Consider the following 16,972-nt stretch of genomic DNA (forward strand, 5'->3'; position numbering starts at 1 on the left):
CTTGCATTCCTCTTGCACCCCTGTTGTATCCCCTTTGCACCTGTGTTGCAGCCCTTTCTCACCCTATTGTAGACCCCTTCACACTCCCTTTGCACCCCATTACAGCCCCCTTGCAGCCCTGTTGTATCCCCTTTGCAACCTGTTGTACCTCCCTCAGGGCCCCTTTGTATCTCCCCTCAGCCCCCTGTTGTATACCCCTTGTACCCCCATGGAAGCCCCATTATGTCCCCCATTGCATCCCCCCCAGCTTGCGCCTCCACTGAAGTCCCATTATACCTCCCCATTGTAGTCCCCTTGCTGCACCTTTGCACTGTATCCCTCCCTTGCACCCCACCAGAGCCCCCCTTTCCACCCCTCTTGTACCCTCATAGAAGCCCCATTATGTCCCCCCCTTGCATCCCTGTTATATCCCCCTTGCACCCCCACTTCAGCCCTATTGCATCCCCCACTTGCACCCCCATTGAATTCCCATCACATCTCCCGTTACAGCTCCACGCATCCCCCCACTGCAGCCCCCCCTCCTCCCGTTGTACCCCTCCTTGTACCCTCAAGGAAGCCCCATTATATCCCCCCTTACACCCCCACTGCAACCTACTGCATCCTCCCTTGCACCTCGCTGTACCCCCCCGCCCCCACCCCTATTGCATCCCCCTTTCACCTTCCGTTCCCCCTAGCTGTATCCCCCCTACAGCCACCCCGCTTTCGCGTCCCCCCGCCCCGCGCCCCCGCGGAGCCGCCGCGTTCCGCTGCGCCCCCGCGGAGCCGCACCGGCGCGGCCGCGGAGGGAGGGCGCAACGGAGCCGCCGCGTTCCGCCGCTCAGCGCTGCCATTGCGGCCCGGCACGGCTCGGATCGGCACGGTGAGAGGCGGGGGGGGGCGGGGGGGAGATGCGGGGCAGACGGTAGCAGTGCCAGGCTCGGGGGGGACCGAGGAGGGGCCGATCCCCTCCGGTCTCAACCCTGGCATCGCTGGGGGTGGGGAGGAAGAGTGGGCGGGAGACCGGGAGCAAAACCAAACTGCAAGAAATAATCTTTAAAAAACTGTTATTAAAATTTAATAATTTGCCTTGAAATTCCCCCCCCGCCCCAAATAATCAAAAAACAGGGCACGAAGGGGAGCAGAGCAGCGTTGCATTTCAGCTGCTGCTATGTGGAGGATGCTGTCATTTTGCCGGAGGAGGATGCTTGAGAAGAGGGGGGTTGGGGGGGAGGGGGCCTGTGTGCAAGGAGAGGGGACCTAGAGGGGGCCCTGAGTACCCCTACCCCATCCCTCCCCTCCTCTTTCCTACCCCCCAGCCCCCAGGAGAAGGCTGAGTCCGGGCACACTCGTGACATCACATGTGCCGTGCATCCTCCACTGCGTGCGTGTGCGGCAGGATGGGGATGGCGATGGGGTCCGGAAGGAGGACGGGCACGTTATGAATTTCTAAACCAACGGCTGGCTGGCAGCACAGCCAGCCCCGGTTGTGATTTTCAGCCACCTTGTCCCCAGGCCGGCTGGCGGTGACGCTGACGGCTCGTCCCTGCGTGTTCCCAGCCCGGGGTGCAGCAGCGGGCCTGGGGCCAGCCCGGACTCCCCGAGTCATATTTATGAGCAGTGTTGCACAGATACAAATGGGTCAGAGATGCATGTTTTGTGAAATGGCGCTGCAGAAATAATGATCTCATTTCTGCCTTCTATAAATAAATGAAGGTGAAAGGGCACATTTCCTACTCCCAGCCCTCCAGAGGCTGGACTAAGACCTAGCTGGCTGGCTGATGGACAGAGATCTTTCAAATATTAATAGATCTTAAATTTTTAACTTCACTGTGACTGGCATCTAAAAGATCATTTTGCAAAATATACCACTGAGGAATCATAATATTAGTTATGTCTTCGTTTATGGTCAGTATTCTTTTTCTGGCTGTTGAGGATGCCAAGGGGCAGGCAGTTTCCAAGGGAAATGGTTTACTTGCATGTTTTGGGTTTTTTTTCTTACATGGTTAGTGGTGTGAGGCAAGGTTTCTGGGGGCCCCCTCTCAGCTGCTGAGGCCCACCAAATCCCCCTGTTTCTGCAGTGAGATCTTAAAATTGCTAGATGTTTCTTCTTCAGTTCTTCAAAAAAAAATTAAAGTATGCCTCGGTGTGCTGCTTAGCTTTCAGTGATTCAGAGTTTCAAAACCTAACCTTGGTCTGGGCTCAGGGAGCAGTAAGTGAAACGCCGAGTGTAAGCAGCAGCCCTGGCTGTGCAGCCCAGTCCCAACGAGCGCAGCCTTTCTGCTTGAATTTTCCGGATGATACAACCTTTGTGCTTGTATTTTGGTCACATCTGGTCAGTGAGCACACACGTGTGATTCCTGCATTGTGAAAACCCTCCCTGCCCTTGCCTGGGGATGCCCAGCACGTTAACTGCTGCCCGCCCCTTCCCAGCTGAGCCCCTCCGCCTTGTGAAGGCTTTTGTGCCGTAGCCCCCTGACGTGCCCCCCCAGGTGCCCCCCTCCAGCTCCCACCCCATCAGAGAGGTTGGCTCTGAGAGAGATGCTGATCTTAGTGAAGAACCTGCTGTTTCCCTAGGTAACAATCCCAGCTGCTTTCACATTTCTGGGATTGCTTTTTTTTTTTTTTTTTTTGAGCTGAATGCAGATTTTTGATCCCACACACGGGGGTGTGCTGCTGCTGCTGCATCTTACATGGGGCTTGGAAAAAATCGATATATACACCTGGGCTTCACTGTTGGGTCTTCTCTAGCCTCCCTGGTGTGACCCACTGAGCTTGAAAGAGGAAAAATAACGATGCAGATTCAAATCGTGCTTACAGTATTTTGTTGTTGATTTGGCTGGTGGCTCTGAGGACTGTCACCAACATGCTGTCCTCTGTAGCAACCTGCAGCCCCCTCTTGCCTCTTGGCCCCTCTGTTTGCAGGTGATGAGGTCCCTTCTTGAATTTAGCACGGGGGGGGAGGTAGGAGACACGGAGCCCCCCCTTTAGCATCTGTCCCAGGTCCTTCCCGTTACCTGGGGTGATTGCTTGGGGGGTCCTCCCAGGTGGGACGCAGGGGCTGTGGTGGTTGGTGCCTGCAGCTCGGCTGCCGGTGTGGGAACCAGTGCTCCCCGTTTGGCATCCTGTGCCCTGTCAGGTGCACAGCCCGCTTGGCCTTACTGCTGCCCTGATCACGTAGCATTTATCAGACTTGTCTAATTGATGTTTGTGAGTTAATTTATGAGGTACAGTAGCAGTAGCAACGCTTGAGGCCGTTTGCTGCGACTCTTGATCACGGTGCACCTCGAAGTGATGGATGAGCTGTGGTCTGTGGACTTACAGCTGTTACTAGGGTGCTCGCTTTTATTTTTAAGCCCATGATGTCTCTCCAGCTGGTAGCAAAGGACCGAGCCGGGGCCTGGGATGATGCTGCCCGCTCCCATCCCTGGTACTGGTGCAGCATTGGAGGATGATCAGCCCCTGGGCAAAGCACCGGCGCAGGGGGGTTGGCACCGCATGTGCTCCTGCGTGGCTTTGGGGAGCCGGCGTCCCCGCAGCGCAGCCGGGAGCAGGGGTGGTTTGTGGGGCTGGGAGTGCTGGGGTGGGGTGACGGTGGCTGCCCCTGACCGTGGAGCTGGGTCTGCCGGCGTTTTCCTTCCCGCCGCCTCCATCGGAGGTAGCCATGGAAATCGGTTGTGGTGCTCTGCCCACGCGGGAGGAGGCCCGGCCGTGCCGCGGGGCTCCCCGAGCATCCTCCCCCCCCCCGGGCACCCACGGCCGGCGGGGGCCCCGAGCAGGGCTCGCTGGGTGCGCATGGCCGGCATTGGGTGCCGGGGCTCACGTGGTGAGCGGTGGCTGCCATGGCCCTGCCGAAACACTCCGACAGGAGCCCCCTGGGGCACTCCCAGCTCTGCAACCGTAGCAAGGGGGATCTCTCAGGGATTTTCTGGCTCAAAGCAGCCCCCGGTGCTCATCCCGGGGGGGTCTGGTGCTCCCGCTGCACCTACAGTGTGAATTTCCACGGCCAAAAGCTGCTGGTGAGTCCAGGCCGGTGTTTTCCTGCCTCTCCAGTAATTTCCTGCGGCTGTGCTACGCTTCAACCCGACTCGCACAGGGAAGGCTCGGGGCGGGGGGGGGGGGGGGGGGGACACTGAGAGCGCTTGGAAAATTACATTTAAGATGAAGAGGAAGGGGATAAGTAGCAGCTTAGCTGGCTTTGTTCTAATAGCTGCAATCACCCAAAGTGCAACCGTGAGCCCCGTTTCGCTGGGTGCCGTGCAGCCCTGCCGCGGCAGAGGCTGCTGGTGTCGGCTCTCCTCGCTGCGCCAGCTTTTGCTTCATCTCCGATGGCAGCTTGCACTTTGTCCCTGCTTGGAACAAGTGCCCTCGTTTGGCTTTATTGTACAAAAGACTATATTTACATAAACAGGGGAAAGGTTGGTCAGAAGGTGAAGATGAGGCATCTTGAAGGGAAGCTGGTGGCTTAAATACCCCAAACTCGCCGTCTTGCCCAGCTACCGAGCCTGAAAGGAGGAGAAAAAGCAGGACTGCGATTTTAACCTTTTTTTTATCCTCTTCCCACAGTGTTTCCAGACGCCGCCGCTACCCACAGCTAGCGGGACCTGTGCCGAGAGGAGGAGAGGATCTCTGCAAAGTAAGATGGGCTTTTTAAAGGCTTTCTCCTTCTTGTTTTGCTTTCCAAGAGCTGTGGAGGCGGAGGCGGTGACCCCGTGCCGGGGAGCACAGGGGCTCCCACCGCCCTGCTCTTTTCCTGTGCTTTCTCCTAGCTGCAGCCTTCTCTTGTTACAGGTCATCAATGGGAATGATGGCAATTTTTCTGTCCTTAATACCTTCCCTGTTTTAGTGACATAGCAAAAGGCAGCAAGTGCTCTCAGGTGGGCTCCCATGCAGCCCTGCTCTGATGTACAAGGCTTATCTGTGGCACAAAGTGTTTATCTATGAACAAGCTGTGCAGAGATCAAAGATCTTTCTACAAAATGTTAATTAAATGAATAACGATGTGTTGTTGAGACTTGAAGGAGGAAATGAGGTTTAGCTTTATTAAGGAGGTGCCTGGTGGAAATATTTACAGTATTCCTCAAATTTCAGTTATTCTTATTTTCCCTGGGGGAAGAGGGCAAATTTTGCTTCAGAGGTTCTGTAAACCATTTTTCTTGGTTGTGTGTAATGTGGGGGTTTGGTGTGACCCAGTGTGATGGCGTTGGAGGGGAAGAGGATGTGACTGCAGCAATCCTGTTCCTGCTTCATGGCATAGCACACAACACACCACATACTGCCGTCAGTCTTGCAGGAAGCAGATATAAATCTGCTTGTCCTGTCGTGGAGAAGTGTGGTGGTGGTGATGGAGAGGATGGCTGGTGGGAGAGCAGGCATTGAGGATGTTTCATTTTATAAATGTGTGATGAAAGAGCTAGCACCAAGGAAAAGGAGAGACATAAGTTGGTTAGCAGGGGGAATTAGAAGAGATGTGTGTGTGAGACAGTGTTTAATCTCTTAATGAGAAAAATATATCCCAGCTGCCTGTGGTGGGGCATGTTCAGGGATGAGCATGGCACTGCGTGAGAGCTCAGCCTTCTGCCCTGTGTCCTCCAACTGCTGCCCCTGAGATCTGTCCAAAGGATGTTCGGGAGCCAGGATGGGGACTTGTGATCAACAGCAAGTGCAAAACACCCCATGGGGCAGGAGCGAGGATGTGGGGAAGGGGATAAATTTGTCTCAGATAAGGGCTGGTCACCAAAGAACACCCTGCCAAGTTCTTTCCTTCAGTTCCCGAGCCCATTAATAGGCTCTGCTCCCTTGATTAGTTGGTGACTGTGCGGAGCAGTAATGAAAGCTGGGCTCAAGCAATCATCAGTTCTAGGTCAGTGGCTGTGTGCTGGGCATTTGGGATTGGGCAGGGGGAGGGGAGCTGGAGCTGGATGCCTGCCTCCAAAAAGCAGTGTGGAGCCCGCGTTAAGGCAGCCCTGCCTGCACCCATGGTGGGAAAGGGTGTCTGCACCCAACGGCGGGGCTCTGCTTCCCCCATCTGCAAAGTGCCCCAAGGGCCATGTCACACCCCTCCGCCACAGACGTGGTCTGCGTCTGCTTGCAATGTGCTCTCCTGAGAGGATAACATTGCAATAATTAGATCCATTAAGGAGCCAGAAGAAATAATCAAGTTTCAAAACTGGAAGAGACTTTGCCACACTCCTGAGTGGTATCCTTTCATCAACTTGTCATCATTTCTGGTGTTTAACTTCTGATCCATCCCTAAATACAGGCAGGTGAGGCCGGGCGGTGAAGAGCAGCATGGACCTGGATGTGCTGAACATGTTTGTCATTGCCGGTGGCACTCTGGCCATCCCCATCCTGGCCTTTGTGGCCTCCTTCCTCCTCTGGCCCTCGGCGCTCATCCGCATCTACTACTGGTGAGTTCATTAGCCTGGCTGCCCTCATTTTAGCGCAGGGGTGGCATTACTGCTGGTCCCCATGGGGTCCCTGTGCCCTGGCACACACACACACACAGAGGTGCACAAAGAGCCCCCAGGCAGCACGGCAGCGGACAGAGGTGGGTGTCCCTGCCCGTGATGGCCACAGGAGCAGGTGAGGTGGGGTTATCCACGGCCACAGCAGCTGTGTGTAGCTTTAAGCATCTCTGGGAGAAGAAAATGGCATTTTCCTATTGCTTTTTTGCTGATGAGGCTTATGTCTGTTCATATGCTGAGGCTTATGTATGTTCACAGCCTGGCAGCCCCAGCAGGCTGGTGACCTCCCGACTCATCAACGCAGCCGCTGGCGTGAGTGTCCTTGGCTCCACCACGGCTCCCTGGGCTCACACTCTCCCTCCTGGTTAACAGCCTGCTTGGCAGGCAGGGACTTCTCTCTCACTAATAGTTACAGACAAAGCTTTTCTCATTCTCACTCACTCTCCTGGGCTGGAGCATCAGAGAAGATGGAATGATGCTTTTCATTACCCCCTTGCATTTCGTGCTTTCTGATACCAGGAGGCAGGCACTACATCCTTCAGTCCTCGTCCATCCCTGGAAATCAGCGATAAGTATGCTGGCAGCTTTCCTGCCCGGGTTTGTTGCAGGGGAAAGCTGGAATAACTAACGCTCCCTTCAGAAGCCGGGGCAGCGTCCCCTTGCCTGGCGTGGCAGCAGCCAGCAGCGCGGCAGGCTGCCCTCACGTGCTCCTGGCAGATGGTGGCTCCTGCGGTTTTGCTCAAATCAAAGTGACCTCCTGTAAGAGGAGGACGTTACCCACTCAGACGCAGCAGCGTGATGAAGCCTGTTTCTAACGGCACATTTATTAGCAACCTTTTCATCACAGCACCTGAGAGCTGAGAGAGGAGGGCGGATGGGATGAAAACCCCAGCAATCGGATTGGCACGGGGAGAATTTCTTCCCGTTGTGCATCGCGTGGGGACCGGCGGGGCCAGAGGTGGCTCTGCAAGGGAGAGCGGGAGGTGTGACAGCCTCCTGCTCTGGGGACGACTGGTCCAGACGGTACCGAGTTTGTCAGTCAAAGGGATTTATTTGCCTTTGGACATACGGGTGGCAGGTGGAAGCCAGGGAGGACCCTGATGGGCTCAGGTTCAGAGGAAGATCACTGGCGAAATGCTGCTGCACCAGAGCAGAGTGAGTGTGGTCGGGGCGAAGACTTCGGAGGGCCACAGGCAGGGGTGGCCAGACCGAGCGAGGGAGGCACAAGGGGCTGATGCTGGGAGCTTTGAGGAGCCGGGTTGAGAGGGAAGTAGAGAAGACCCTGCTGCCTTGTCCCTCAGGTTTGCAGATTTGTGGTTGAGTGAAAATGTACCGTGGGTAGCTCAATCTGTGTTCAGCTGAGGGAGGGAGCGTGTGAGCAGAGATCAGCAGGGCTGTTTCCTTTTGAAGCGTTAGTGCCCCCATGTCCCTCTCTTCCGGCCTTTCTGGCAGCACTGGCATCTTGCGGGAGTGATTGCGATGCTCTGTGTTTCTTGGGCATCTCTTTTCTTAGGGACAATGGGCGAGAAGAGTGGGTTACTCTTCCTTTCCTATTTGCTTCTTTCGAAACTGGCTTTTGGGGGTGAAATCATTGTGTTTCCCCACCGGCAGAGGCAGGAGAGGGGGCAGGCAATATGCCATGCTGCTCCCCTCTTTCAGCCCCATGTGGCTCCAGCTTTGTGGCACCGCTCCTGGGAGGTCCCTAGGGATGCTTCTCCCTTCTCCCACCACTGGCTGCCCCCCCCTCCTCCTCCTCGCTGCCGGTCTGCCGGCACGGCCCAGGGTCACAACGCCAGGCCCCTGTTGCCGATGGCTTCTGCCTGCTCTGCCACTGGGGGTTAATCAGTTTAGCAGCTGCCGCTAAGAGTGTTAACACCTTGCGAGGGATCAGTTCAGCTTTGCACAGGTTATTTTGCCTTCTGCTGAACTGATCCATCAGGATCAGTTGCTAAAAATGTTACCATCTTGCCCACTGGTAGTTTACACTGGTGCCTTTGAGGCAAGGACTCTTAAGACACTTATTCAAGGAGAAATTCAACTCTCCTTGTAGGACCAGCACAGAGCTGAGATGCTGCTTAAGTCCCACTAACTCCCTCTGAAAAGGGATTATGCTAAAAGAGGATTGCACTATGCATAATCTTTGAGTGGGCAGAAAGCTAGGACAGCCCAGCAAGTGTTGGTGACCTTGCTCTTGTTTCTGAAATAAACTCTGATATCACATATAAAAATATTTGCCAGTATCTTGGCCAGCAGGAGTAGCCCGGTAGTTGTCCTGACAAAGGTTACATCTGAGCGCAGGGGAAATGCAGAGGAAGCGTGCCTGCTCCTGTCTTGGACTGCATGTACACATCATGTGTTCAAAATGTCACCGAAAATCTCTGCCCAGGTCTCCTCTGGCCAGCAGTTTCACTGCATCTCATTGAGCAGGCTGCAAGAGTGTGCTGGCAGGAGCTGTCTCCTCTGCTTTCAGAGGAATAACCCGGGTTTCCCTGGGGTTAGCTTGCTATCTTCTGCGGCATTTGACCCTGTGTAAGGATGGTCCCCTCCAGTCCTTTGAGTGTGTACAAATAAATTTTTAAGATCATCCAGTTCATGTATGGTGAATGGCTCCTTTGGTGCTCCTGAGTGCCCTGGCTATTTTGTCTGGGATCCAATGTGCTTGTCCATGATGCGATGTTGTCCCATGGCTGCAAGGGTGTGCCCAAATAAACCCGTGCCAGATCCACCTTGCCCACCTGGAACACATGCTGCCCTTGGCCTGCCCAGCCTGCACGCTGCCTTGCCATGTGTGCTGCCTTTCTCCCTTGAGCCTCTCTCCTCAATACCAACCTGAGACTGTTTTCAGTTTCAGCATTGTTATTTTGGCCCATTTCCATTGCCTTGAGGGAACCATGCAAGTTAGTTGTTTCAGGTATTTTTTGACGTTTTTAACAGGGCATCTCCACAAGCCATCTACAGTGCAGCCATGAATAGCCAGCAGCCTGTACTACACCTATAAGGGATCACATATAAGCACAGGGTCTGATCTAGGCACCAGATGCTCAGAATTAGTCCCAGTTAGGGCCATGACAGCACTGATGTGAGCCCAACCTAACTGGCCTTAGCAAATGAGCAAAACTGCAGCTGAGTTTGGACTTGTCACCTGGCTTATAGTGCTGCTGGGCCCTGGTCTTGCCTCACTCACTGGTGGTGTTTTCTCCTTGTTTCCAGGTACTGGCGCCGAGCCTTGGGTATGCAGGTTAGATATGCAAACTACGATGACTATCAGTTTTGTTATTCCTATAGAGGGAGACCTGGATACCGACCGTCCATCCTGATGTTACATGGGTTCTCAGCCCACAAAGACATGTGGCTGTCTATGGTCAAGGTGGGACTCCATCTCTATCATGTTGCAACTTAGTGAGAATCAATTATCCCGGGCTTGAGGGCGGTGTGGGGACCCAACAGTTGCATGCATGGGATATGATGATCACTGTAACGTTCTAGAAACACCCTCCTTAGCTCTGTGCTTGTTGGTTGTGGTGTCCCTTTCATCCATATGACATCCAGAGCTGCAGGGGAAGAGCAGTACATACCTGCCTCCTCCATGGGAAGTGAGTCTTGCCCATGGTTTCTCATCATGTCATCCTTGGTACATGGGCTGACTTATTCTGGTGCACAAGCAACCAGGGTCTACTGGGAGGAGAGCAGCCCCCCCGCTCCCACCCACAGTCACCAGTTTCCATCCCAGGGCTTCACAGCGGTTCCCCTGCGCCGTAACCACCCCTGGTTTGTTTCTGCAGTTCCTGCCCAAGAACCTGCACTTGGTGTGCGTTGACATGCCCGGGCACGAGGGCACGACCCGCTCAGCCTTGGACGACTACTCCATTAATGGGCAAGCTAAGAGAATACACCAGGTAATGCCCCAGCGTCACATCGCCTTTGCAGAGGGATGCAGGGATGTAAGGGGTGTGGGGACATGAGGCAAGCTAAGCCCCATGAGCCCTGCCTCACACAGCCCCGCTCCCTCCCTTCCCAGGCAGCCCCAGCCACTGACCTCAAGCTTTTGAGATCAATTTCTCTAATTGATGTGACCCACACTGTTGCTTCCTCTCCCCTAACAATGCTCTTCCTTCTCCCCTGCCAGTTTGTGGAGTGCATCAAGCTGAACAAAAGGCCCTTTCATCTGGTTGGCACTTCCATGGGAGGAAACGTTGCTGGTGTCTATGCTGCCCAGTACCCAGAAGACATTTGCAGCCTGACCCTCATCTGTCCTGCAGGTGGGCAAGGCAGGGGAGGTGAGGCAGGGAGATGGCGAGCAGGGGCCCGTGCAAAAGCCCAGAGTAGTGCTGGAGGAAAAATAGGCTTTTAGTGCAAAGCATTTTGAAATAATTTGTATGTACGGTCTTAAAATCTCTGGCGGGGCGCGCTTCCAGGACATGGGAGGAAATCACGGACTTGTCCTGACTGCTCTTCTCCAGGGCTTTGGAGCCTGCCTTGTGCTGTGGTTAAAGCTGGGACTAGGGCAAATGGGACAAGACCTGCTCTGGAGGAAAATGTGTTTCCCCTTGGGGTGGCAGCTGTTTTACATGGCACATCCATAGCGTCTTGGTCTGGAGGGGGAATCCAGACAGCAGTGGGAAAAGTCTCCCCAGTCTGGTCACTTGAGAGCCCAGGAGGGCTGGGGCTCTGGGAGCCAGCGAGCTCGCTCCTCTCACGTTTGGGTGCTCCAAGCGGGAAGAGTGCTCTGGGGGCAGGCACAGGTCAGTGGGGTGTTCCTGCACCATGCAGCACACCCCATCCCCACCGTCCCCTTGGCCGGGCAGCTCAGGGGAGCCTGGGCACGACATGCTGCGGGAGGCACGGCGGGTTTGGCAGGGAGCTTCCCTGCTGGGGAGAGCTTTGCTGCATCCCAGTTGTTATAGCAGTTCCTTCCTCCTCCCACGCAAGGAAAGCGCCTCCCAGATAAGAAATAAGGAATGAAGCAAAGCACAAGGTTACCTAGCTACCAGGCTCTGGGGGTGGCAAGGTACCCCCTCCTCCCTGGGAGAGGTGTCAGCCAACTCTCCGGGTGTTTCTGGATGTGAAACCTCTGTGTGGGGGCTGCAGAGAGGGTTGGGGTTAAGCTGCTGAGGGCTTCTTCCCCGCAGTGGTGCATGTGGATGTGGCTTCTGAAATTTTCTCTCTGACCCTTTACAGTAGCAGGCTGGGCACAGGCATTAGTATTTGCATCCACTGTCCACATAAAAATAAACACTACAGTTTTTGCCAAAGCATTCATGCCTGTAGCATATTGTGTCAGCCCATGGGGCTCAGCGGGGTCAAGCCCTGGAGCAGGAGGGAGGCTGAGGTGCCTCTGGGTACACATTAAGGTTGCTGTATCTACAGATTTTATTCTCCCCCTCTATTTCAATTTTTTTTTAATGACTGAGCAAGTGGAAGGCCAGAGGCAAGGATGATGAAGGTCAGTACAACGATGCTCTGTTGCTGGGGTTGTTGGGGTCTCACCGAGGTTTTAGCTTGTGTCTCTCTTCTCGTTCGACCCAGGCCTGCCAAGTACCACTGACAGCAAGTTCATTAAGCAGCTCCGGGAACTGCAAGAGTCCGAACGCATTGACAGGATCCCTTTAATTCCCTCGACTCCTGAGGAGATGGCGGATATGCTGAAGCTTTGCTCCTATGTTCGCTTCAAGGTGCCGCAGCAGGTGAGGAGTCTGGGCTGGCTGTGATGGCTGAGAAAGTGGGGCTCAGGGCTGGGAAAGCAGGGCTCATTGTGGGAAAAGCGGGGTTCGGGTTTGCTTCTCCCCAAGCCTGCATGGCGGCAGCTGAGGTGATGCTGGGAGCAGAGCTGGTGCTGCCATCCCCCATCACCCAGGCAGGACACCCGTGGTGGGACACCCAGGTGGGACACCCACTCCTAGCACTTTTACAGCACTTTCCCTTCAAACTCACTTTTCCCACCACACTCCAGCAGCACTCCCTGAAATTCCTTCTCCAGCAAGGTCTTTGGCATCGGGCTGGGATGTCAAAGGCCTTTTTAGTAAATATGGCTGGCAGGAAGCATTAAATAACTAACTAAGGCGGCTGTTGTCTGGCCTGGAGGGGGATTGTTTGCTGATTTTTAAGCAAAATCTATGGAAATGTTAATCACCTCATTGTCAGGCGAGAGGAACTTGGCAAGGAGCTGACCATTAAGCTGGTTTTCCTTAGGAAGTCTGGGATGAGTAGATTGGAGAGTAAGAAAAAAATGTAAGGTAACGCCAAGACCTTTATTTTTTATTTTTTTTTGGCAAAAGAATAAAAGAAGGAAGAAGAGCACAGTCATGGCTGAGGCATCCTGCTGGCTGTGGATGGCTGGCCTGTGGGAGAAATTTGGATTTGCATCATAAAAGACAAAAACACTTGTTGCTGAGATGCATGTTAATTAAGCGTGGTTGTGACAGCCAGAGGTGCTTAGGAAGGAGTTCGTGCTGGGGCCAGGCTGTGCAGGGCACGGTGGGGTGCGGGTCCCCCCCAGCAGCTCTCCTCTGCTCTCCCCACAGATCCTCCAGGGCCTCGTCGACGTTCGCATCCCACACAATGATTTTTACCGGAGACGTAAGTGTGCGGCAGCAGCCCCTCTCACGGGGCTTTCCAGCCAGACCCCCGGGGCTGTGGGGACAGTCTGTCCCCATCCACCATGTCTCCGGCTGCTGTCTGTCCCCTGCACCCCGCTCCTGCCTTCCTGAGGGTGGGGGGATGCACCTTGGTCACTGGTAACAACGCGCTGCCACCCCCACGGGCGATGGGATGGCTGCTTCACCCTCACCCACCCAGCCGGGTTAATTAGTACTGGTACCTACGAGGAGATGGGCTTGGAGGAGGGTCCCTCCGCAGCTGGGCTTGGTGGCAGTGCAAGGACAGCCCGCTGGGCTCTGCCCACCAGCCCTGCCTGGGTTTCCCAGCGAGGGGACAGGGCTGGCCCGCAGGGACCCCTGCGAGAAGGGAAGGCAAAGCGTCCCCCTTGTAGGACTGACTCTCCTCTTGCCCCCACTAGTGTTTTTAGAAATCGTGGATGAAAAGTCCAGGCACTCTCTCCATGAGAACATGAGCAAGATCAAAGCACCGACGCAGGTCATCTGGGGAAAGCAGGACCAGGTATGATGCTCCCTCCGCCTCCCCCCATGGGACCATGTCTCCATCTCCACCCGTGGGGGCACAGTGGGGGCTGTGCTGCCAAGCTGGGTGCTGCTCTGCGGCAAGCTGGCACACGTGTGTCCCTGTCCCCAGTGGGTTTGGACACAGGGGCTTGGAGGGGTGACGGGCAGAAAGCTGACGGCCAGCATGGAGCCAGGGGGAGGAGAGGAGAGCAGCAGAGCCGGGGCTGGGGAGAGCAAGGAGGCAGGCGGGGGGCAGGTGCCAGCGCTGCAGCAGGTGTAGGCTGGGAAAAGGAATGAAGTGCCAGCAAAGAGAGTTGTCCTGGTAACTGGGGAGAAATGTGCTGTTCGTGGGCAGGCGGCGAGGCAAAGGCATGGGGGTTTCACATGGCTGGTTACTGAGGAAGTGGGAGGGGGAAGGTGGTAAGCTGCAGGCATGCAAAGGGCTCTGGAAATGCAAAGGTGCAAGCATTTGCTTGCAATGACCCCTTTGCACTGAGCTGGCAGCCAAAAAGTGTCCAAGAGAGACCAGCACCATGCAGTCTCCCTGTCCTGTCCCCAGTCAGGGGTACCGCGGGATGGGGCTGGCATCACAAGGACCATGTCTGCATCCCTGCTCAGCATCTCGCTTGGACTTGCAAAGGCAGCTCCAACGGGTTTTCTACAGTGTCCAGCAAAACCTAGCTCTGCCTAGGAGAATGACTGTTTTTTCCCCTGCCATCCAGGTCCTGGACGTTTCTGGTGCCAGCGTTTTAGCAAACGCTATCCCGGACTGCCACGTGTACATCCTGGAGAACTGCGGGCACTCGGTGGTGGTGGAGCGTCCCCGCAAGACAGCCAACCTCATCCTGGAGTTCCTGGCGCTGCTGCACAGCATGGACAACAACAAGAAGCAGGCGTGAGCGTGGCGGGGAGCCAAGGACCCACGCTGGGCCTTTTAAATTGTAAAGTACTGCAGCTTTGATAAGTTCTCAGGGATCTTGTACGAATAGGGGTGAATGTGCCAAAGTCCCTGAGGAAGGCAGAATCACTGATACCTAAACCTATAGCACCGCCAGCACAGCGACCTAGGGGTCATTGAGCAACCTCCATAGATACAGGAACGGAAGCAGAATCTCTCCCTTTTCTACTTAGAGATAAAGTAGAAATGCACTGAAATCACCAAGCGCTAGCCATGCCATGTGCTGAAGCTCCTTACACAGCCACCCATCTTACCCAGGTTACTGGCACGTAGTTGTTAATGGCATTTACTTAAACTATATAAGAAGCGTAGGAAGGAGGAAGCATCCTGGACTGAGACTTACAATATTTCTACTACTTAGAGTCCGTCACATTGCATGCTGCTGTGCTGTAAGAGAACCCCAGTGCTCCAGGCGTCTGCTCGAGTGCTCTTTGTGTAGCTCCTTAACTCGTGATTTATGCAGAAAACGACAGAAAACTTCACATGTGGAAGTCCAATGACTGTATGTGCAAAAATGTTTACACTTTGAGTGGGTTTTTTTTAAATCCCCAAACAGCTCCTGCATATATGTAATGCCTTAACATTGCCCAGGGTATGGCATCCACACACAGCCCGCCTTGCCTGGAGGATGGTTCCCCCTGAGGGTGAACATAGTCGGTGAGAACTTGGGGTGCTGACAGCAGCTTCGCTGCTGTTGTGTGAACCAGAGGGATGGAAACTGCCTGGGGCGATTCAGTCCCCGAGCCCGAGTCAGCAATAAACCCGGGGACAGGGTGCGAGTCAGCAAACTTGAGCGAACTCTTGTCTCAGTTCTTCTACCACGTACGCTGCTGAACACGTTGATGTAAATAACGACTTTCTTAATGAATTCCGTGAATTCTGAGAATGCCGATGTCACCAAAACCAGGCGTGAGGGGGTGGGAGCGGGCTGTGTCTGCGAATAGGCTTGGTGGGTGGTGAGGAGGGGGACAGCTCGCCTGCGAGGCGCTGGGCGGTGGCGTGGAAAGGTACGGCGTGCTCGTGTGCCCTCTCGATGGTTTATAACTCCTGGCCATGGGAAATTATAGATAGAAATAGGCAATGCAGACAAGCTACGCTTTGCAGCCCACAAGGTGATGTACAGGGATGGATCCTGCACCTCCCCAGGTGCGACCCCTCGCCGCGCGTCCTGGGGGAAAGGGCTGGTGCTGGTCTTGGGCCGGACCCACGGCTGCTGGAGGGCAACGCCGTGCGGGCTCCTCTCAAAGGCAAAGCAGCAGGCAGCCGTCACCCCGCGGTCACCCCCAGCCCTCTCCGAGGGGTGACACCGGGTGCTGCTGGAGCCCCCCCGCAGGCTGGGTACGCATGCTCGCGGTGCTGACAGCCCTCTTCTCAACATCTTTTCGAGGTACCCCGATCTGTACATATATCTGAAACTCCCCGTCAGCTTCTCTGCTCTTTTTAAGAGAAGAAACATTGTTCTTTTAGAAAATTAGAAATTTGCTGTTAATTGCTTGATTATTGTTTCTACTACAGGAGTTGATTTAAAAAAAAAAAAAAAAATGCTGATAGTTTTATGTGGTAAAATCCAGAAAAAGTTGTTGGGTATCTATATGGTTTCTCATACACCACGGATTGCTGTATGCAAAGGATTTATATGGCTATTAAAATCTAGTGATTTAAGGAGTCCACTGTGCAATGGTTATTCTTCCCTTTGAGGAAGACGAGGGCTGTGGTGTGGGATGATGCACAGCAAAGGGGACTTGCTCTGCTTCTTCTTTCCTCCCTACATTTCTGTGGGATGCACGTTTCGCCTCAAGGTATATTTGATAATGTTAGGAGAGATCGTGAAGACCCAGAAGGCTCGAGTCTCATCTCTTCAAAGGCAATACAAATTTTGCTTTTTTCTTTTTAAGAGGATGTGGTCCTAAACACCCAATAAGCAAAATAAAACCTCAAGGGGCAGAGTAATTAGGTTTTAAGCACCAAGATCCCTCTTAAAACTCTTGAAAGTGTGTTAAATACCAATTTCAGCAGTAATTACAAGTCTTACTGAATTCATACAGTGTGCTAGGACTAGCATTATATCAATATCCAGGCAAAATAATTGTATTTCTCTTTTCTCCAGGAGGTTGTTGAGGCCTGGCAGCTGCTTTGTGTGACAGAGGAGCTGCAGGGAGGGCTGGGGAGCATCCTCCTGTCACCTCATCCTCCTGTCTGGGCCCCGCCATGGCATTCCAGCCCCACTGCTACAGTAATGAACAGGTTGAGGTGATGGTTGCTGCAGGAAATCTATTAATTACTCAGCAGCTGAGCCCACTGACCAGCTGCCTACACACAGGAACACACCTGAAAGCACGCCCCATAACGCCGGTCGCTATGCCCAATAACCCTCCTGTCCTAGGGGGAAGTTAGAAAAGCCCCGTGCCATGTAGGGGCTGCTCCTGGGTTTTTGGCTGCTGCCTCCCTGGCAC

At 54.3% G+C, this 16,972-nt stretch overlaps 1 protein-coding gene across 2 annotated transcripts; it reads left to right on the forward strand.

Annotated features, from left to right (window-relative positions):
• The first annotated feature begins 754 nt into the window (after window positions 1-754).
• Window positions 755-16,184, forward strand: ABHD6 (abhydrolase domain containing 6, acylglycerol lipase). 2 transcript variants are annotated; one of them, XM_032984354.2, is made up of 10 exons: window positions 755-859; window positions 4,543-4,612; window positions 6,239-6,386; window positions 9,654-9,810; window positions 10,226-10,339; window positions 10,570-10,702; window positions 11,970-12,127; window positions 12,965-13,019; window positions 13,459-13,559; window positions 14,284-16,184. In XM_032984354.2, the coding sequence occupies exons 3-10, from the start codon at window positions 6,268-6,270 to the stop codon at window positions 14,458-14,460; spliced, it is 1,014 nt and encodes a 337-aa protein (XP_032840245.1). In that variant the 5' UTR covers window positions 755-859; window positions 4,543-4,612; window positions 6,239-6,267; the 3' UTR covers window positions 14,461-16,184. The 2 variants fall into 2 exon arrangements, with proteins under 2 accessions (XP_032840245.1, XP_032840246.1); XM_032984355.2 differs by lacking the exon at window positions 755-859 and adding an exon at window positions 3,824-3,995.
• Window positions 16,185-16,972: the final 788 nt, after the last annotated feature.

This window comes from Tyto alba, unplaced genomic scaffold (genome assembly GCF_018691265.1).
Source record: "Tyto alba isolate M040663 unplaced genomic scaffold, T.alba_DEE_v4.0 Super-Scaffold_3, whole genome shotgun sequence".
NCBI lineage: Eukaryota > Metazoa > Chordata > Aves > Strigiformes > Tytonidae > Tyto > Tyto alba.

What these genes read in the sequence shown, in the direction of transcription:
- ABHD6 (XM_032984354.2), top strand. Translation starts at nt 6,268, where the DNA reads ATGGACCTGGATGTGCTGAACATGTTTGTCATTGCCGGTGGCACTCTG. An exon ending in TGTGGCTGTCTATGGTCAAG is followed by an intron (nt 9,811 to 10,225) that starts GTGGGACTCCAT and finishes TTGTTTCTGCAG; the next exon opens with TTCCTGCCCAAGAACCTGCA. An exon ending in AAGCTAAGAGAATACACCAG is followed by an intron (nt 10,340 to 10,569) that starts GTAATGCCCCAG and finishes CTCCCCTGCCAG; the next exon opens with TTTGTGGAGTGCATCAAGCT.